This window comes from Chiloscyllium punctatum, chromosome 5, assembly GCF_047496795.1.
Source record: "Chiloscyllium punctatum isolate Juve2018m chromosome 5, sChiPun1.3, whole genome shotgun sequence".
NCBI classification, from domain to species: Eukaryota; Metazoa; Chordata; class Chondrichthyes; order Orectolobiformes; family Hemiscylliidae; genus Chiloscyllium; species Chiloscyllium punctatum.
Window position 1 is genome coordinate 119,711,062 of NC_092743.1, and position 23,398 is coordinate 119,734,459.

General features: G+C 39.6%; 1 protein-coding gene across 3 annotated transcripts in view; it reads right to left on the bottom strand.

The window, feature by feature from the left end:
- Nucleotides 1–203: 203 nt before the first annotated feature.
- The window catches only part of LOC140477400 (mediator of RNA polymerase II transcription subunit 30-like), a 42,203-nt gene continuing 19,008 nt past the window's right edge, over nt 204–23,398 (bottom strand). For 2 of the 3 annotated variants that reach the window (XM_072571222.1, XM_072571223.1), the window contains exons 4-5: nt 14,732–14,842; nt 204–1,549 (exon numbers count right to left, since the gene is read on the bottom strand). In XM_072571222.1, coding sequence (XP_072427323.1) covers nt 1,454–1,549; nt 14,732–14,842 — 207 coding nt within the window. In that variant the 3' untranslated portion in view covers nt 204–1,453. The remainder of the gene's footprint in view (nt 1,550–14,731; nt 14,843–23,398) is intronic. The other variant, XM_072571225.1, reaches the window with a different exon arrangement.

Below are 23,398 nucleotides of genomic sequence, written 5' to 3' on the forward strand. Positions count from 1 at the left end.
TGACGTGTTCATTGATTTATAAAAAGAGACAGGCAGCAACATAGTGGTGTTTTTTGTGAAAAGTGATTCTCTTAGTGTTTGAAAGAAGAGGAAATATTCTCCTTTCTGCATCATAAGATGAGGTACCTGCAAATTAAAACTTTATATTTAATGAGACTGTTGAAGGGAACACATTTTATCAAACTAATAATAATTTAAAAAGCTTTCAGAATTCAAAAGTTTAATATTTAAAACAAAATCTGACACACTGGACATTGAACTCCTCATGAATAAAGTGGAAACTTTATCTCAATGAACAGGAGGTGTTGGTCCCAGTCATTACTTCTCTCAGCAGATCATCTTCCTGTATTAACACAGTCAGCACTGGCAGCCAGTATTGGCTTCCTCCCTAAAAACTAAAATTCCGATAAAATCACAATGATCACTCTTTTAAAATATAACCGATTTCATGGGTAAAATTTATGTTGCAGGCCCAGCTAATAAGACTATTTCTTCGTGTGGTTCACATTGCCATCTAAACCCTGTACATTTGACTTATCGCCTTGTACCCTGCATAGTAATTTTCAGAAATCAACTACTGTGGATACATGAAAATGTCAGTCAATTGCTCGTACCATTCCAAAAACCCAGATTGCTTTTGTAAACCTTAAATATTTTTACAGTACCCTGGAAGAAATCAACCTAGATATACAATTACCAAAATAAAGATTTGCAGGTGTGACAAAAACATTAATTTTTCAATGATTTTTCAAAAGTATACAACTTCTTCATAAAAGGAACCAGCTGGAACAACATCATTCAACTAATCAGAATTTCTATGCATAGGTTTAAGAACAGTGTTTTACAGAACTACGAGGTTGGTGCATTGAAAGTCTATACTTGGATTAGGCTTTAAGTTCTCTACATTCAGTTAAAGTTTAAAAAGTTGTAGAGCATGTCCAATTTTAAAGACAGCAGCAGTGGACATTGTAGATCTTAAAATCTGAACAGTACACTAACAAACAAAAGGCTCAGCTACAAATGGAAGGTGAATTCTCAAAATTTAAAGCAAACACAAACCTGTTTTAGGCCAAAAAAGGTAAAACACACTAATTCCTTGGCTCCAGAATCAGCTTTGTTGGATTGGAATACAGGTCAGAGCCAACCACGTAGCTGTCGCAATTCCCTGTTTTAGCAGTGTACTAAATTCCCTGCGGTTTAAGGTGTCTACCCTATACTGTGTCAACATGGAGAAACCTAGTATTTGCTACACAAATAGATTAATAAGTTTCTAAAATTAATATTTTATCAGAAAGTGACCTTCAGCTCTGGATATGCTCTTCTGTGCAGATTCCCTTTTGCACAAAGACTTAAAACTGCACACCAGCCATCAAGCTTGGCTAGCAAGTGCTGGCTCTGATTATTGCCATGACTGGCATACATTCAGTCAAAAATATTAAAAGAATTGTTTGACTTAGTTTCTCATTGCTAACATTGCATTAATGTCCCATATCAGGTTCCGGAGTTGATCCATTATTTGCTTCAGTTGCTGGTTTTTCAGTTTGAGGTTCTGTGAGGGAGGAAAAAAAAGGAAAATATTCAGGAAAACAACACCCTTCAACAACTCTGATATCTTTCAATTTACCTTTTTTCCCATTGTTTCACTGAAAAGCTTTATTTCCCACATGAAGCCTGGCAAGTAATCTAATTTACTCTGCGGCACACCCTGGGAAATAGTTTGAAACAGGATAGTCCTCTTGGGATTTTTTTTCCATTTATAGAATTACAAATTTATGTATGGTTAATGTTGGTGTATGTGTATTGGATTAAAAATAGCCCATCCTCGCCGCAAATACAACTTACCCAGATCAGTACTTTTGAGGGGAAGGGGGAGGTGTAGGGTAGTGTGTGCACGTATTTGTCTGCTTCTGTGTGTGTCTGTGTATTTGCAACTCCTTCCACTTGTTTATTTCAAGCACTTCTCAAATGCCCGTACCAATGAGACCTATTCTCCAAAAGGAATAATTGCAAACTGTCTCACAAACTTTGTTTTCTCACTATTTCTGGAACTATCAAACACCATCCATAGTAGAAATTGGATTCCAATGCCTACAGCTGTGAAATGATAAAGCGATAGCAGGATGCATGAAGATTTCTCTGAGCATCACAGCTTCACTTGCACACTAGAATAGAACAGAAATTTATTGTCACATGTACTTATCATAAAAGTACAGTGAAAAGTTTTAAGTTTCCTCACCATGGTGCCTACATCAAATGACAGAAGTGATACATAATTTAGAAAAAGTAAGACAAAGTTATTCACAGTTAATGGCTCCTGGGCTCAGGGAAAGCCGATTAAGGAACGATGGAACACCCCGAACACAGCTTGGATGAGAATGCCATTCAGAGAGGAGACCGCTACACCAGGCCACTGGAATACTCTGTCAGACGGCTCTGCCAAAGACCACCACCATGGTGGACTGCCATCTAGAATACCTGGTCACTGAAGAAGACTATGACCTCCACACAGGGACAAGGCCACCGGGCCAGGCCGATACCACCTTTCTCCTCCATCGGGTGCCCGGGCCTAGTTACAGGCCTGGAGTTTCTGTCTAGCCTGAGAGTACAGGCCAGGGGAATCAGCTCAGGATCTATTCTTTGCTTGCTATGACCCCAGGCTGGAAGGGAGCAGTGCCCGGCTTGCTCTGGCATTGCTACTGCAGGAGTCCTCCTCCTTCATATGTCACTCTCCAGGTATTCCAGTAGGTTCCAGCTCCCTCTCGACAGTTTCTCACACTCTCTCGCTCCCATGAGGGACAGAGTCTGCTCCTGGGGCTTGCCTCAGTCTCGCTCCTGCTCCATCCATGTGGCAAACTACCACCAAAGGATACAAGGTAAACAATAGTGTTGGGCCTTGAATCATAGAATCCCTGACAGTCTGGAGACAGGCCATTAGGCCCAACAAGTCCACTCTGACACTCTGAAGAGTAACCCACCGAGACCCATTCCCCTAACCTATTACTTTACATTTACCCCTGACTAATGCACCTAACCTACACATGTCTGAACACTTTGGGCAATTTAGCATGGCCAATTCACCTAGCCTGCACATCTTTGGACTGTGGGAGGAAACCCACGCAGACACAGGGAGAATGTGCAAACTCCACACAGTCGCCCAAGGCTGGAATCGAACCCAGGTTCCTGGCACTGAGGCAGCAGTGCTAACCACTGAGGCACTGTGCCGTTCCCCTATATTAAGCGAAAATATCAGGATGGCTGAAAGGAATTTGATGGAATCAAGATCAAGCTTGGGTACAATTACATTTTTAAAAATAAATCCAAAAGTTGGATCTTCTCATACTCAAAAGGACTGAATTGGTTTCAACTACTTTGCAGAAATTCCATGTGCCTCTGGTCAGGGGGTTAGCAGAATTGCAAACATGTTAGGTGCCTGCTACTTCTAATATTCTGATGCCAGCTGACATTATTACTGATCAAGTCAGATCCCAGACTGAAACATGGCTTGATAGATCTTAGTTTGATTTGATTTGAGGTTGTGAATATGGGTCACTGAATCTAAAATATTAACTCTGCTTTCTCTCCAAAGTTGCTGCTAGACCTGCTGAGTTTTTCCAGCAATTTATATTTTGGTTTCATATTTTGGTTTTATTGGATTTAATAAAGTGATCTCTTGCTAAAACAAATACGTAATGCTACAGATTTTGATTTAACAATAAAACAGTTTATTTACAAACAAGGTGAAGATAAAATAGAACAAATCAGAGCATTTATTGTTACAAATTCAAAGATTTCTAGATACACAGTATAATCCCATTAATCCCAAAACACTTGTTCCTAGATTTAAATGAAAAACAGCTTTTGTACAGTACCCAAAACATCACCCATACAATGTGCACATCAGACTCCCTGCATCTAACATCCTGGTAGATTTAAGTCACTTGGGACTTAAACTTGTAGACTGAAATGCAGATAATTTCTTCCTGGAGCTATTATACAACTGACCTTAAAATGTATTCAGCTTTAAGTGATCTCATAGTTTGTCCCAACACTTCAGGTTCAAAACTAAGAACAATTCTTCACTTGAAGATAGTCTAGTTCACCACATCCTTCTCTTCTCAGCCACACTGGACTATGCAATTCATCCTTATCCAAGGACTTTGCAGACTGCCCACTCAAAGTAAAATTGAAACCAATACTCTCCTTCTCTAAGTTATGGGGGTTTCCTTTATGCTAAAAAGTTCCAGAAATCTAATACAATTTGAGGCCCCATTATATACCTTGTTGGGTTGCAAAATAATCTAAGATAAACAAAATCAACATTAGTGATGCACACAGACTCTTTCACTGTAATGCCAAGTCTCAAAAATTGCTTTAAAAGAATCATAACTACAAGTTAATTATCAACTTTAGACATAGAAAACCCATGTAACCAACTCAAATATAAATAACCAAATTTATAATAAATGTTTATAATATTTTTCAGTTTATTATACTAAGAATTGCTTTAGAACCTAATAAGACAGAATCTCTGTTTATTACAAGACAAAAAAAAAGCTGCATGTAATCACTTGCTAAACCAGCAATTCCTGCCCCCCCCCCACATCTGGAAGAAAGCTGGACATTAGTGGTGGCTGCTGCACACAGTGAGGTGGGAATGTACCAGACTTCACAATGAAAATGACCAAAACGATCAATCCAAAATAAACAGTCTGATGAACTAGCCATTCTGCTCCACCACCCGTGGAGAAAGAGCAGATACCTGCTGTTGTTTCTGCTTTCTTGGAGAACCCACCCACTGGAAATGTCACCAAGGTTGGTGCTGGAGGGCATCAGGCAAGGGTCTCACAACTGTTTGAATAAAGACTAGAGCAATTATGGGGCAATGTATTTTTCCAAAAACAAATACATTCTGTATAATAAAATGAAGTTTCATTGTAAGGTTAATTTGCCTCTCCTAATTTGATAAATTATTGCAGATTTTAAGAAGATAAGTGCAAATGTTGGCAATGAACAGGGACAGATTAATCCTATGAGAGATCATCATAGTCAAGCCTGATCCTGTTCTCATCCCAAAGTCGTTTTATTTCCCTCAGATTTCAGAGGCTGACTGGATTTCATGTAATGTAATAATAGTCTAGTTAAATCAGTAGAAATTAGACATAGATAGGAGATTTTCCAGGTTAAATGGTTTACTCACTTCTTCAGGCAAAAACCTCCAAGTAAAAGGGAGAACACATGTAGATATTACTGCACTGGCTCATTTTGGCCAAAAATAGTTTGGTGAACATGATTATGACATGCTGGTGAAGGTTTAATTCTTGAAGCAAGACAAAAGAATGGGACACAGCAGAACAGCCATGGTCTGGTTAGGGGAAGGGGGTTCGTGAGAAGAAGGCCTATAACCTCCCAACTCGACTGTTAGCCAGTGATCACAGAAGTACAGACACAGAAGTTACCTGCTGATTCTTACCATCAGGGCTCACATAACAAATAATTACTTGAGCAAAGCACAGGGTTTTCAGAAGTTTCAGAACTCTGCTTAATGAGTTACTTCTTTACAGGGAGGGAAAGAAAAGCTGATGAAATATTAAATTTATATCCTGGATGGATTATTTACATTTGTAAATGGCTGTTAAGTTTCTGAGGACTTAACATTTCTCCTCTTCCTGAACTGTCTTAACAGCTGAGGGGTTTGGGTCTTGTTGACACGACTCTCAGCAGAGCAAACCCATTTTCTCGTTTTCACACCTTCATTTGCACTGATATTACATCTCTAAACTTTCTTTCACTATCATTAACACTCCCTTTTGCTCCGGGCACAACTTGTTCAATTTGGTGTTCCTTCCCATCGTCCAGCACAAAACCCAACTCTATCAGTTCAGAAGTCATATGAGGCTCGAAAATGTTAACTGTTTCTCTACCTACAATACTGCTAGACTTGCTGAGTTTCTCCAGCACTTTCTGCTTTTATTTCAATTTTCCACTATCCACAGTATTTTGAACTTAGTTAAAACATTTAACCTGACTCCCAACACAATCCATGATAGAGACTCTAGCCCAGAGGAAATCACAGGTATAATTTAGACTTAAACTACTGACAGTTTATTGGCCTTGGACTGTGCAAACAATTCAGAGTCCTTTTCAAACTGTTGACATGAATTTTTCCATAAATCCAGGTGACTAAACTTTCTCAGTTTAAGATGATTTCTCACTATGTCTTCTGGTTTGAAAGTGTTACCAAATAAACCATGCAATTCAGGTAGCTTGCTCTTTGAACTGGCCTGAGTTACTCCTATGAAAGAAAACAAAACGTGCTTCTAAACTCAATCCTGATGTCTCCTGAACTGGATTAAACCTAGATGGTTCTGTACTGAAAAAAAGCCAATGACGGTCATAAATACAATAGTTAAGGAAATTTTTCCATTAATATCACAGGTGTATGAAGTCACGTGCTTAATGAGAAAGATCACTTCAAGTACTATTCATAAAATAAACAGCAGAGGTGACTAAGAAAATACTTCACAGAAATCATCTACACTAATCTACCTATTTTGAAATCTAAACTGCAAAAACCTTATCTTGTATATAACATATTTCAACACAATATGTAAGTAGCAGTTCCGGCAGCACCCGAGGAGCAGTAAAATCGACGTTTCGGGCAAACGCCCTTCATCAGGAATACAGGCTGAGAGCCTGAAGGATAGAGAGATAAATGACAGGAGGGTGGGGGTGGGGAGCTCTGGTTTCCAGCATCTGCAGTCATTGTTTTTACCTAGTTGATTTTAACCCTACTGTGAATCCTCTTGCAAGGATGCCGGCCTTGAAGAGGTTTTCCTCCTCTCTCTACAAGAATCTCAGGGAGTCCCTCGCCCATTGCAACTCCCAGGACATTTCCTTTGCCCTGAGGCTCTTCAGCACTGTCTCCATGACTTGTCCTATCTGCCTATCTTCTTTTCCACCTATGCACTCCACCCTCCCCCTGACCTATCACTTTCATCTCCTCCCCCACTCACCTATTGTACTCTTATGCTACTTTCTCCCCATCCCCACCCTCCTCTCATTTATCTCTCCACCCTTCAGGCTCTCAGCCTGTATACCTGAAGGGCTTTTGCCCGAAACGTCGTTTTATCGCTCCTTGGATGCTGCCTGACCTGCTGTGCTTTTCCAGCACCACTCTAATCTAGACACTGAAATATAACATCCACAAGTTGTCATGGCTAGTTGTCGATATGTCAAAAAACGAGAACTCCTCAGATGGATTATGGGTGTATCTACACCAGACGGACAGCAATGGTTTACAAAGGCAATTCACCATCATCTTAGGGACAAACAGAGATGGACAACAAGTAAGCATTGCTGGCAAGGCAGCATAACGCAGTAAGATATAGGAACAGCAGCACGCCATCAAGCCTACTCCACCATTCAATAGGATCATGGCTGATCCACCATTCCCCACACCCACTTTCCTGCCCTTTCCCAGTAATCCTCAATACCCCTACTGAACAAGTGTTAAATAGATAAAAAGTCTCTGCATGACAAGGAATTCCAAAGACTCTAAAGTCTCAGACGAAATTCCTCCTCATCTGTGTCTTGAATCGGTATCCCTTTATTCTGACACAATGTCCCCTGGTCCTACACTCCATGACGTGAAACATCCTCTCAGCATTTACCTTGTCAAGACCCTTAAGAATCCTATATTTTCCGATGAGATCACCTTCCATTCTTCTAAACTCCAATGTGTCCCAACCTGTTCAACCTTTGCTGGTAAGACAATCCCTCCATAGCAGGGATCATCCTAGGGAACATTCGCTAAACTGCCTCCAATGAAATTATATCCTTCCTTAAATAAAAGGGACCAAAACTGCTCACAGTACTCCAGATGTGGTACTCTAACCTCCTTGATATCATGGTCAATACTCCTGTATTCTAATAGCCTTCCCGATTACCTGCTGACCTCTGTGCTGGCTTTCTGGGTTTCATGCATGAGTACCTCCAAGTCCCTTTGTGTTGCAGTTTTTTCCCTATGTAAATAATACTGTCCTTTTGTTCTCTCTTCCATAATGAACAATTTCACATCATCACACATTATGATCCATTTGTCAATTTTTAGCATACTTATTTAACCTATATCCCTCTGTAAACTGTTTGTATCCCTCTTGCAACTTGCCTTTCCACTTACTTTTAATGTCATTTGCAAAGTAGGCTACAATACATATTGCTTCTTTCTCCAAGTTATTTATATATTGTAAACAATTGCAGTCCCACTGATCCCTCTGGAACCCCACTGGTTACAGGTCACCAATCTGAAAAAGAAACCCTTACCCGCATTTGCTGTTTCCTTTCCCACTAGCCAATTCTCTATCCACACCAATACACTACCTCCAACACAATGAGGTCTTACCTTATGACTTAATAAGTGTGAAGGACTTTGTCAAATGCCTTCTGGAATTCCAAATACAAGTCTTCCAGCTCACATTCCATGAAAGACTAGTAAAAAATGCATTCTGATGCAAGGGCATGAACAGACAGGAAAATAAGTATACTGTGCCTCACTTATGAAGTTACAATGTTTAGTATGTGTCTGTGATTAGCGATCATCAGATTTGTGGTTAGAATCAAGACAGCCACATGTGAGTGTCACAATTCTCAGTTTCAAGAAGTTAAATTCAGAAATTGCAGCATAATTAGTAAGTAATAGGTTCTTTTGAAAAAATGTCTGAAAAATACACTGCAGGCTCTTCTAGTGACTCATTACGTATGCAGTGCATGAAAGATGCCAAGTTCTCAAATTCAATCCTTCATTTACATTGAGCTAGCGGTTTTCAGCCAGGCCATTGAACACGTACTATACCACCCTCGGTGCTCCAGGCCAGAAAGGAAAAAAACTAAATGAAATATAAATTTTCCATCCCCAACTACTTTTCAGAGAATTATGGGTTAAGGATGGTCAAAGCAAAATGTGGTAAATCATCAACTTTAGCTGACAAGCTCTTGATACTTTTTTTCACCAGAATTTTACATTTAAATATGAAATACAATTTAAATCAAGTACTTCAGCCTGGAATTGCACATGGCAATGTACATGTTAAATAAGATTTCAACCTCAGTGCAAAGTTCAGCCCTTCTACTGGCTCCCCAATGTCTATGGTCCCCTCTAGCACATTTTGGTCACTTGTTTGGCTGTCTTCAATTACAGAAAGGTTTTCCACTTACATGGTAAAATGTTTACAGCTTTTTCATTTTCCCTTTCCACGCTTTTTTTCTGAATTTCCAAATTAAGTGTCCTGACTTCTACCATTGTTTTCTTTAACTAGCCAGAGTGTAGCGAGGAAAAACCCTGGGAAGAGCTGCCCACTGATTGTATCACCCTCCAGGAAAGTAGATAGCTTTGGGCCTGGTACCTCCTGCACATTGTAGACATTGTACATTCAAGTTCAGGAATTTACTGTCCTGCTTAAAGTAAGCATTTTGACACAGATAATGAAGATCACAAACAGAACATAAATCAGGAGTGAGTTCATGACATAAGTATAAGTGCTGAGAACCTGTGATACCAAATTAAGCTGAAATAGAATTCCTTTAAATGTATCCATCGTTTAACAAATGTTAAAAACCATATCTGGAATTTTTTTATAAACACATTGGTCAAAGGATCACAAAAACTGTTAATTTCTGATATTTTATCCCAAAATAAAAGCTAAAAATACTTCAGATAGGTTTGAATCTTACAATAACATTCGTGGCCATTGTGCTGCTAACATATTGATTCTCTTTATGGTTAAGACTATTTACTACTGGAGCACTCCAGTCTCATGCATTTCTCATGAAAGGCACTCACATAAGCTACAGAGTACAAATAAAGACACCAACAAAACACTTCCCAGATCGCTGTATAGTGCTCTTGTCAAGGTCTGGAATTCCAAGGAATCTTAAGTTTTTAAACAACAAAAATCTCTGACAGAAATGTTGCATAAATCCACCTTTTGTGGTCTGAAGCTGCTTTACCGTAAGGAGAGAGACTAGGCTAACATCTTAATTGATCAGATATCTAGGATCCAACAGATTCCAACCATATACATGGTAAACATCTTCCATCCTCTGTTTAAAATAACAGTTTAGCCTGAGATATAGGCTTACGTCAAATCAAAAATATTTTTTTCTTTATCTACCAAAATTAGGATAAATTAAAAAGGAATATATTAAATTCAGTTAATACTGTAATGCTGGCCTTAGACTGGTTAGGGATGTTTTTTAGTGGACTGTATGGTGTATAGTTTAGAGACGTTTTTCAGGCACTAATTGGTTTATATTTTTGTAAATGTTTCAACCTTCATTTTATGATGTGAAACAATCAATTATTACAGATTCAATTGCATTGCAGCAGAGTTTAGCAGTAAAGTAGTTTCAATTGATCTTGATAGCCTTTGGTTGGGAAAAGAGAGAAGTAGCTAGGGTTATTGCTCCGCATTTGAAAGTCAAAAATTCAGGACAATAAATCTCTGCAGTGATCATCAGGTGGGTTAGCAGAGTTATTTAGGTTCACACAGGAGGAATGGCAAAGGGACAAGGAATTTGAAAGCATCTACAAAAACTCCTACTCGACATAAGAGGCGGTGAACCCTTTAGAAAAAAATGAAAGGCATAGATAAGGTGAATAGCCAAGCTCTTTTCCCCAGGGTAGGTGAGTCCAAAACCAGAGGGCATAGGTTTAAGGTGAGAAGGAAAAGATTTAAAAGGGACCAAAGGGATAATTTATTTCTACAGAGGGTGGTGTATATATGCCATTGGAAGTGGTAAAGGTGGAGACAATTCCAACATTTAGAAGACATTTGGACAGGTATTTGGATAAGAAAGTTTAGAGGGCAATGGGACTAGTTCAGGAAACTTGGCCAGCATGGACAAGGTGATCTGATGGGTCTGTCTGCGTTCTCTATGACTCAAAATAAAATTATCTAGTTGTATGTTCTATGGATCATTAAGTAACTTCCCTAAAGGTGCAGTAATTAATATAATGTTTCATCCTTATTAGTAGTAAAGTCTCAGAGTACAAGCCAAAATATGGTTTGCAAATCTCAGCATTGCGTGTGCATATATTTTAAAGCCTTTAAATTTTTGAAGGGCACAGTTAATCTTTAACATTTTAGACACAGCTCAAGTAATAAATACGCAGTACTAAAGCTTTGGATCAGGTATGAACACTTTCCAATAGCAAGGAACAGAAAGGCAAACCATTCCACAAGAGAAAAGTTCTGATGCTTAATGGCTGGTTTCGCTTGGTGGTATAGGCACTGTTTAAAAGCAAAGCTATAAAGACAGATTTACAAGTGTTATCAGTAAGCTGATGGATCAGGATTTAAGAAAGAAAAATGTATGACTGTTTCTGCCCAATCTAATGTTTTGGAAAATGTTTGGTCAATGCTTTGCAATTCTAGGAATGCCATTAGCAAAGAATGATTGATTACAACCGCTCAGTGACATTAACAGATGTTTAAACTTCACATTTGAAACTTTTTGGTAGCTGCTGAACAAACTGAACAACTTTTTAAACAAAGATCATTTTTATGTAATAAATTAGCTTCAGGTTTTGCTTAACTAGATTTTTTTTTAAAATGAGGCACTGATGTCACAATCCAAGTTAATACATACTTGAGTAAATATCATTAATTTGTGTTCTGTGTGTTATCATATGAGTAAACGGTCTTTTTAATAAAAATGAGATCTTACATTTGCATTAATACACATAGCAATAATCTTTATTACCATGGACCAAGCACGAGTTCAAAACTTGTGACTGCCAGTTACCCACAAATTTAAATTACCACCCGGGGTTTCAGTTTAATTATACTGAATGATGGAGTTATGAAATGTTGGAGGGGAAAATATTGTCAGTTTTACCCAGATGATGTTGACAGATTGACTCAAACTTGCCCCCCACCCCACCCACGCTTAAAAGTATGAAGAAAGCAGAATCAGAATATACAAAACATTCTCCTGAAGAAAAGGCAAAGGAGAAACAGAACACTGTTTGCTTTCTTTTACAGGAAAGATGTAGATAAGGTCAAAACAAACAAGTTGTATAAATTAGATAATGAGCTTGGGACTAAAGTTCACAAGTTCAACACTCACATACCACAAACAGAAAAGATGAAGGAAGAGGACCCCTCTCACCCCTGCCGGCTTCACTGGAGAGCAGGCAAGCAGATGGTAGCTTGGGATTAACTGACATATTTTAAAAGACGTGTTTTTCCTCAGGGAGGAAGATTAAAGAATTTAACTCCTCCCTAAAATTGTAATGGAGGTGGATAAAGCTGAAGGGGGAAAAAAAAAGTGAATTTAAAAAGAATAAGGATCTTGGGTGAAACTATGAAGAGAAATCAGTTAACGTTTTGGGTCCAGTGACCCTTCCTTAGAACTGGACCTGAAATGTTAACACTGATTGCTCATTGCAGATGCTGCCAGACCTGCTGAGCTTTTCCAGCAATATCTGTTCTTGTTTCTCATTTACAGCATCCGCATTTCTTTCAGTTTCTGTTTTGAGAGAAACTTATTGATGTGTTGAATGGTCTTTAAATCTGTTAAAAATTTATTATGTCCTTTCATCAGATTTGAAGCTTCACCTCAATTGTTAGTGCTGAGAGACATTATTTTTAAAATTAGAAAACTACACCACAACAAAACGATAGCTTATTTGTTTTAGCTACATTTTATTATCTATAGAAGATACTTGTATTGGTCACCTCAGCTGTTCCAGAATGAATATGCTCCAATTACAGGTATCATGAAACAGCAGGAATGCAGACCCAATTTTAAAAGATCTCAGTCAGCAGGAAACAAAATATAAACTTATTTTCCCCATAAAACAAAGTACTTTGAACAAAAGGTGATCTCTCTAGACCTACCTACCACTTTAAGCACAGTAATAAACTTTAACAGCAGCAATGAAAAGGGAGCGGATATGGCACCACAGGGTGAATTCACTTTCTTTTGACTTCTAGAATGATGCTTGGGCAAATGAAATCTCTCTCTCGCTGCTAGCTAAAATCTCAGTTAAAGACTACATGACAGTTTCAGTAACAAATATCACACCACAGAGTCATACAGTACAGAAACAGACTCTTTGGTCCAATTCATCCACAGTGACCAGACATCCCAATTTGACCTGGTCCCTCCAACGCTCCACAGAAAACAGCCATGGCCTATTCAGTCTCTCCCTATATCTCAAACCCCCATACCCCCCAATCCCAGCAGGATCTTTATAATTGTTTTCTGCACCCTCTCAAGTTTAACCACATCGGTCTTGTAGAAGGACAACCAGATTTATACACAGTATTCTAAAAGTGGCGTCACTGATGTCCTGTACAGCCACAACATCATTTCCTAACTCCTGTAGTCAATGTTATGACGAATAAAAGCAGGCGCCTTCTTCACACCCTCCCCCCCCCACCCACCTACATGCGACTCTACTTTCAAGGAACTATGTAACTGCACTCTTCGGTCACTGTATTCGACCAAAACTCCCCAGAACCCGACCATTAAGTGTACAAGTCCTGCCCTGGTATGCCTTACCAAAATGCAACACCACACAGTTATCTAAATTAAAGTCCATTTGCCACTCTCGGTCTATTAGATCAAGGTCCTGTTGTACTCTGATGATCTTCCTCACTGTCCACAACACCACCTATTTTGGTGTCATCTGCAAACGTACTAACCATGCCTCCTGTGGTCTCATCCAAATAATTTATATATGAACAACAGTGGACCCAGCTCTGATCTTTGTGGCATACCACTGATCACAAGCCTCCAGTCTCAAAAACAACACTCCACCACCACCACCACGTATCTCCTTACTTCAAACCAATTTTGTATCCAACTGACTAGCTCCCCTTGAAACCCATGCGATCTAATCTTATTAACCAGTCTACTATGCGGAATCTTGTCAAACATTTTGCTGAAGTCCATATATATGATATCTATCACTCTGCCTTCAATCTTCTTTGTCGACTCTTCAAAAAAAAAACTCCATCAAGCTAGTAGGACAATTTCCCATGCACAAAGCCATGCTGACTATCCTGAATCAGTCCTTGCCTTTTCGAACATATGTAAATCCTGTCCTTCAGAATCCCCTCCAACAATTTACATACCACTGACATAAGGTTCATCAGTCTGTAGTTCCCTGGCTATTCCTTATAACCTTTCTTAAATAATGGCACCACATTAGCCAACCTGCAGCCTTCTAGCATCTCACCTGTGGCTATCGTTGACATAAATATCTTGGCACGGAGCCCAGCAATCACTTCCCTAGCTTCCCTTAAGGTTCTAGGGTATACCTGATCCGGTCTCAGGGTTTATCTTTGGTGTGTTTAAGACCTCCAGTACTTCCTCTTTTATATCATGAACATTTTTCAAGACATAAAATATTTATTTCCCCAAGTTCCCTGACTTTTAAGTCCTTCCCCACAGTAAATATCAACGAGGTACAGGTCACTTTTCTAAGATCGGTCTTAAGATGTTTTACAGGTCACAGTTTCTCATCCAAAAATTATACAACAGACACTGGATGTAATAATGGAAAGGCTTGCTATAGCTCATCATGAATGCAAAACAAATATCATTTTCCATTGCAGTTGTGCATTAAACTATGAACATTAAAACTCAGCTTAAAACAGCAAAGTAACAAAACTTGTGTAACTATATTTTAATGAAATTGTCAAGAAAAAAAATGTTGCTGTACCTTATTTACCTCCACAATTTCCCGCCTCTCTTCGTTTGCTAAGTGGAGTTGATTCAACAAGCTACGGTCTTCATGTTTTGTATTATCATCTTCCACATAAGGAATGAGTTGCTGTGGATACATAGCAAAACTTTAATTTAATCACCTTTCTACCCCAAGCCCAGTGTAGCCACTGTAGCTTCTGCACAGTAAGCAATATTACTACTTACTTGAATTGCATGATCAAGCGCCATCTGGAGGATCTCTAACATACTGCCTCAAAACGGTTCAGAAAGTACTGAATAATGCATTAAATGGAGACCTTGTCTGTTCTAAATAACATTGCAGCAACTGCCAATTAATCCTTGTAAATATTTTCCTCAACCAATCCAACAGGGAAGAAGCATTTCATTTTTTCTGCGTTTTCTCTTTGGCAGAAAAATATCCCATAAAGGTCTGATCCTTAACTACGGAACTATCGTTGTTTAACCAGTGTAACAAGACAAAGTATTTCAGTGGGAGAGCACTGCTCGTTGGATGCTGCCTGAACTGCTGTGCTCTTCCAGCACCACTAATCCAGTATAAAGTATTTCAGCGCCTACCCTTAATCTACCAAATTCCCACTGTTGTTCTTTCACAGGAATGTTTTTTGGTCTTAAAACTTGCATTTCTGTGCCTTGTAATGTTGCTATTCACCCACTTTAAAATATTGTCAAAACATTGACAATGCTTTGAAGTCAAGGTTTATTTTTAAAATATAATGTAACATAGAATAGCAATTTGATGGAGCAATATTTATTCAGATTTCTGAAGCACTATACCAAGTTTGGAGCTTAGTCACTTTTGAATTAAATTTTCATATAATCTGTGCTACTGTGGCTTGCCAAAGGAGCTAAAGAGTATATCAGGCAGTTAGCCCCAATTCAACTCATCTGTTGTGTAGGTCAACATAAAGAAAAAGTGAAAAACAAAGAGGGTTCATGCTCAAGTCCTTGTTATCAGCAAATGTAACGAGATCATCAGTCTCTTCATCCAAGTCATTTACATAAATTCTAGAAAATTGTGCTTGCAGCACTTTGCCCTGGGGCACACCTGTTGTTAACATCTTTCCAAACAGAAACTGACAGATTTATGGTGACTGTTTTCTGTTGGCTAGCCAATCTTCTGTGCATGCAATATATTGATACATGTACATCAACAGCTTTCATTTTCCACAATAGCCTTTGATATGATATTGTATAAAACTCCTTCTGGAAATCTAAGTACGGTACATCCACCAGTTCTTGTTTAGCCACAGCACCTTACTTCTTTGAAACTTAAATAAATTGATTCAACATCATCTGCCTTTCACATGTTGACTCTGTTGATTACCTTGTTTTTTTTATTGCCTTGCTAATATATCTTCACTAATATCTTCTAACAGTTTCCTGCCGTCTGCACCCCTTGATTTTGAATAAAGTTGCTACATTCAGCATTCACTCTAGGCTGTACAACTGTGCAGAGATTTCGTGCATTCTGACATGCTGACACATTGACTTCCAATGGCAGAAGCTGTTAAACACAGATCTCAGAAGTCTGCACAGGGGAAAACAATTACTTGTAACGTCGGCTATTTTCACTATTTTCCAACCTAATGGAACCTTTTCTGAACCTAGGGATTTTTTGAAAATTCAGGATAATGCATCAACTATCTCAACTGCCAATTTGCTGGTGATTGCTAATTTGGGGTGGCTCATTTTTCTGATTAACATCTATTTCTGGGATGTTGTTTGTATCTTTTATAATGAAGACATTGCAAAATAACTGTTCATCTGTCATCTCCTTAGTATCTGCTATTAATTCCCCAGAGTCACTTTATAGAAAGAACGCGCACTTTAACTTTTTAAAAATATCTATAAAAACTTTTACTATTAATTGTTATTTTTCTAATTAGCTTTCTCTTATACTCTACTTCGTTCCTCTTTTTAAACTTTTGTTCATTCTTTGGATATTAAAAAAAAATTCTACTGAATCTTCAGCCCCAGTTGATTGCCAATTAGAAGGCTGTAGGTTCACATCCTACATCAGAAACTTGAACTTGCACCTCAATAATGCACTATGTTAACATCTTTAAAATGACATATTAGAGGGCGATCACATCTGCCCTCTTAGGTGGTGGTGGTAAAATATCTCAGAACTACAGAAGAATAGTGGAGAAGTTCTTCCAGTATGCTAGGAAGCACTTAACCTGCAATCAACATCTCTAAAACAGATCGGTTTTTAAACACATTGCTGCTTGTGCATCCATAACTTCACAGAAACATTTCTTCCCCATTAAAGTAACAGGATAGTAAAAGTACTTAATCAGCTATAAAGTGCTTTGGCATATCATAGGCCAAGAAAGGCACAGTATAAATGCAAGTCAGAGTTTTACAGGACAGAAACAGACCATTCAGTCCAATTCGTCCGTGCCAACCAGATATACTAACCTAATCTAGTTCTATTTGCCACCACTTGGCCCATATCCCTCTAACCCCTTCCTAGTCATGTACCCATCCAGACGCCTTTTAAATGTTGTAATTGTACCAACCTCCACCAACTTCCTCTGGCAGCTCCTTCCATATACACACCACCCTCTGCGTGAAATAGGAGCATCTTCGGTCCCTTTTAAATCTCTTCCCTCTCACCCTAAACCTATGCCCTCCAGGTCTAGACTCCCCGACCCCAGGGAAAAGACATTGTCTACTTACCCTATCTATGTCTCACGTGATTTTATAAACCTCTAAGATTATCCCTCAGCCTCTGACACTCTAAGGAAAATAGCCCCAACCTATTCAGCCTCTCCCTATAACCTAAACTCTCCAAATCTTTTCTGAACCCTTTCAAGTTTCACAACATCCTTCCTACAGGAGGGAGACCATAATTGCACAAAATATTCCAAAAGTGGCTTAACCAATGTCCTGTACAGCTGCAACATGACCTCCCAACTCCCATACTCAATGCTCTTACCAATAAAGGAAAGCATACTAAACATAGTCTTCTCTATATTATCTACCTGCGACTCTACCTCAAAAAACTATGAACCTGCACTCCAATATCTTTGTTCACCGACACTCCCAAGGACCTTACCATGAAGCGTGTAAGTCCTGCTAAGATTTGCCTTTCCAACATGCAGCACCTCACATTTATCTAAATTGAACTCCATCTGCCACTCCTCGCCCCTTTGGCCCACCTGATCAGGATCCTGTTGTACATTCAGGTAACCTTCTTCACTGTCCACGATACCTCCAATTTTGGGGTCATCTGCAAACTTACTAACTATACCTCCTACTTTCACATCCAAATCATTTATATAAATGACGAAAAGTTGTGGACCCAGCACCGATCCTTGAGGCACATCAGTAGTCTCAGGCTTCCAGTCTGAAAAGCAAACCTCCACCACTACCCTCCGTCATCTACCTTCGAGCCAGTTCTGTATCCAAATGGCTAGTTCTCCCTGTGTTCCATGTGATCTAACCTTGCTAACCAGTCTACCATGAGGAACCTTGTTGAATACCTTACTGAAGTCCATATAGATCACATCTACTGCTCTGCCCTCAATCCTTTGTTACTTCTTCAAAAAACTCAATCAAGTTCATGAGACATGATTTCCCACACATTGCCTTTCCAAATATATGTAAATCCTGTACCTCAGAATTCCATCCAACAACGTGCCCACCATCAATGTCAAGTTCACTGGCTTTTCCTTACCGCCTTTCTTAAATAGTGACTCCACATTAGCCAACCTCCAGTCTTCCAGCACCTCACCTGTGACTATCGATGATACAATTATCTCAGCAAAGGGCCCAGCAATCACTTCCCTCACTTCCCAAAGAGTTCCAGGGTATACCTGATCAGGTCTAGGGATTTATCAATCTCCATGCATGTTAAGACGTACAACACCTCCTCCTCTGCAATATGGACATTTAACATGTCCCCATCTATTTCCCTACATTCTATATCTTCGATGTCCTTTTCCACAGAAAACACTGACGAAACATACTTGTTTAGTATCTCCCCCATCTCCTGTAGTTCCACAGAGGCTACCTTGCTGATCTTTGAGGGGCCCTATTCTCTCCTTAGTTACCCTTTTGTCCTTAAAGTATTTATAGAATCCCTTTGGATTCTCCTTAACCCTACTTGCCAAAGCTATCTCATGTCCCCTTTTTGCCCTCCTGATTTCCCTCGAGTATGCTCCTACTGCCTTTATACTCTAAGGATTCACTCAATCTCAGCTGTCTATACCTGACATATGCTTCTTTTTTTTCTTAACCAAACGCTCAATTTCTCTAGTCATCCAGCATTCCCTATACCTACCAGCCTTTCCTTTCACTCTAACAGGAACAGACTGTGTCTCTGCACTCTCGTTATCTCATATCTGAAGGCTTCCCATTTTCCAGCTGTCCCTTTAGCTGTGAACATCGTCCCCCAATCAACTTTTCAAAGTTCTTGCCTAATACCATCAAAATTGGCATTTCTCCAATTTAGAACTTCAACTTTTAGATCTAGTCTATCCTTTTCCATCCTTATTTTAAAACTAATAGAATTATGGTCACTGGCCCCAAAGTGCTCCCCTACTGACATCTCGTCACTTGCCCTACCTTATTTCTCAAGAGTAGGTCAAGTTTTGCACGTCTCTAGTAGGTACTTGCACATACTGAATCAGAAAATTTTCTTCTACACACTTGAATTCCTCTCCATCTAAACCCTTTACACCATGGCAGTCTATGTTTGGTATGTCTATGGAAAGTAACATCCCCTCCCATAACCACCTTATTATTCTTACAGGTAACGGAGATCGCCTTACAAATTTGTTTCTCAATTTTCCCTGCTGACTATTGTGGGGTCTATAATACAATCCCAAGGAAGATCATCCTTTTCTTATTTCTCAGTGCCACCAAAATAACTTCCCTGGATGTATCCCCATGAATATCCTCTCAAAGTACAGGTATAATGCTATCCCTTATCAAAAACACCACTTCCCCCTCCTCTCTTGCCCCCCCTTTCTATAGCATTTCTATACTGGAACAATAAGCTGCCAGTCCTGCCCATCCTTGAGCCACGTCTTTGTAACTGCCATGAGATCCCAGTCCCATGTTCCTAACCTGCCCTGAGTTAATCTGTCTTCCCTGTCAAGCCTCTTTCATTGAAATAAATGCATTTTATAGTCTCTATTTTATTCCTGTCTGCCCTGACTGTTTGACTCACTCCTTTTCCCAACTGTACCAGTCTCAGACTGATCTCTTCCCTCACTACTTCCATGGGTTCCAACCTCCCCCCACCCCCCCCCACCTTGCTAGTTTAAATCCTCCCAAGCAGCTCTAGCAAATCTCTCTGCCAGTATATTCAGGTGCAATCTGCCCTTTTTGTTCAGGTCACTTCTATCCCAGAAGAGATACCAATGATCCAAAAATGTGAATCCTTCTTCCATACACCAGCTCCTCAGCCATGCATTCATCTGCTTTATCCTCCTATTGCTCCCCTCACTAGCTCTCAGCAGCAGGAATAATCCAGGTATTACTACCTTGAGGACCTCCTTTTTAAATTCCTGCCTAACTTTCTGTATCCTCCCTTTAGAATCTCATCCTTTTCCCTTGTATGTCATTAGTTCCAATGTGTACAACGATCTCCTGCTGGTGTCTCTACCCTTTGAAAACATTTTGCACCCTCTCCAAGATATTCTTGATCCTGGCTCCAGGGAGGCAACCACACCATTCTGACTTATAGCTGCCGGCCACAGAAACAGCTGTATCTCTGGCTCGAGAATCCCCTATCACAATCGAACGCTTGAAATCTAATGTACCCCTCATTACATTAGAGCCATTTGCTGTATCAGAAACTTGGCTGTTCTTGCCACATTCCCCTGAGAGTCTATTTCCCTCGACATTTTCCAAAACAGCATACTTGTTTGAGATGGGGACAGCCTCAGGAGACTCCTGCACTACCTTTCCAGGAGTTAACCCATCTACCTGACTGTATCTGCGGCTTTTCTTCCTTCCTATAACTGCCATCCATCATGCCCCCAGCTCCTGTAAATTCCTCTTTGCCTCTCACTGCTGCTATAACCGATTCATGCGTTCTTATAGGATTCGCAACCAAATACACTTACTGCAGACATAAATATCAGTAACATGGAAACTCTCCCTAAACTCCCACATCTGATAGGAACAGCGCATTTGCTACTAAAGGCCATCTTTGCTTCTTTGCAATCTACAGATCAAGAAAAAAAGTCTTATTACTCTTAAAACAAATCTCCAGACTAACTTAATACTTATGATTTATATTGTTAAAATTTAATCAAGAGACAGATCTCAATAAAACAATCAAGAAATAACCCACTCTACTCACCATTGTAGATTTACAGCAAGGTTACATTTAAAAAATATGCACTTATTTGTTCTTGTGCTGTAAACTCTCATTAAGTTACAACGTCTATCTCACCAGTAACTATGCGGTAATTACATTAAAATGCTTTTGAGATTCCTTAATGATTTCAATAACTTTTTGAATATTATCCTTATACTTGGCAGTTGGCCATATTGTTGGAAGTAGAAAAAGGATTCTGGGTAATCCAAGATGGAGGACAGGAAAAATTTGTAGCTATACCAACTGCTCATTTTGAGGTATTTTAGGTGTTGGAGGTGATTTCCTCGAATTCCAGGAGCAGCAATTACTGTTTTATATGTTATTGCAATTGTCTTGGAACTTTGGAGAAAAAGAAGTCAAAACAATGGCACTTTTAAAAGGGAGAAAGACAGACAAAGGCAGTGAGCACATGCTCTGTAAGGGAGAGAGAAAAGAAACCTACCCTGCTAATTGACACAGCAGTGAATCTGCGCAGTTATTGCCCTTGCTGTTTGAATTCATGTATCGCTGGATATTAGAGTGTGTCTAGGAAAACTTAAACAGTGAAATTCACAACTGATCTTGGAGGAACTGGTTTGGGAGAGGTCACAGCGCAGAAACAGATAAGTGAATAATTTTAAGTAAAGCCTTGCTGTAAATCTACAATAGTGAGTAAAGTGGGTTCTTTCTTGATTATATATTTTAAATATAAGCCATAAATATTAAGTTAGCCTGGAGCAGTTTTTTTGTAGAGCAATAAGACAGTGCTATTTTCTAGGTCTGTAAGTTGGAAGGAACAAAATGGCCTTTAGTAATGTGATATGCTCTTCTTGTTGTATTTGAGAGTTTCAAGAGAGCTTATGAGCTACTGAGGATTATGTCTGCAATAAATTTTGTTCATTGTGAATCCTGTCAGAGTGAATGGATTGGTTGAAGCGACTGTTAGAGGCAACGAGGAATTTACAAGAGCTAGGGGGTGTGATGGATGGCATTTATAGGAAGGAAAAAAAGCCTCAGATACAGTCAGATAGATGGGCTAACTCCAAGAAAGGTAGGAGAGGTAGGCATGTAGTACGGGACTCTTCTGTGGCTATCCCCATTTCAAACAAGTATGCTGTATTGGAAAAATGTAGGGGTGATGGACTTTCAGGGGAATGTAGCACAAACAGCCAAGTTTCAGGTATCGAGACTGGCTCTAATGAGGGGTAAGTCGGGTTCCAAGCGGGTTCCAAGTGTTAGGGGACTCTAGTCAGAGGCACAGACAGACATTTCTGCGGCCAGCAGGGAAAGAAAAATCAGAGTGGTGTGTTGCTTCCCTGGTGCCAGGATCGAAGATATCTCTGAGAGGTGCAGAATGTGAGGGACCAGCAGGTCATTGTACACATTAGTACCAATGACTTAGTAAGGGAAAAGGATGAGATTCCAAAGGGAGAATACAGAAAGTTAGGCAGGAATTTAAAAAGGATGTCCTCGAGGATGGTAATATCTGGATTACTCCCAGTGCTAGAGGCTAGTGAGGGTAGAAATAGGAGGATACAGCAGATGAATGCATGGCTGAGGAGCTGGTGTATGGGAGAATTCACATTTTTGGATCATTGGAATCTCTTCAAGGGTAGAGGAGACCTGTACAAGAAGGATGCACTGCACCTGAATTGGAGGGGACTAACATACTGGCAGGGAGATTTGCTAGAGCTGCCCAGGGAGGTAGTGAGGAAAGAGGTCAGTCTGAGCCAGTACAGCTGAGAAGAGAAGCGAGTCAAACAGTCAGGGCAGGCAGGAACAAAGCAGGTCTCAAGGTAGGACTGATAAGTTAAACATCATTTATTTCAATGCAAGAGGCCTAACAGGGAAGGCAAATTAACTCAGGGCATGGTTAGGAACATGGGACTGGGATATCATACAATTACAGAAATGTGGCTCAGGTATGGACAGAACTAGCAGCTTAATGTTCCTGGATACAAATGCTATAGGAAGGATAGAAAGGGAGGCAAGAGAGGCAGGGGTGTAGCATTTTTGATAAGGGATAGCATGACAATGGTACGCAGGGACAATATTCCTGGGATTTGGGTGGAACTGAGAAATAAAAAAGGGATGATCTGATTATTTGGATTTTATTTATAGACCCCCTAATAGTCAGTGGGAAATTGAGAAACAAATTTGTAAGGAGATCTCAGTTATCTGTAAGAAAAATAGGATGGTTATGGTAGGGGATTTTAACTTTCCAAACATAGACTGGGGTTGCCAGAGTGTTAAGGGTTAAGGGTTTAGATGGAGAGGAATTTGTTAAGTGTGTACAAGAAAATTTTCTGATTCAGTATGTTGATG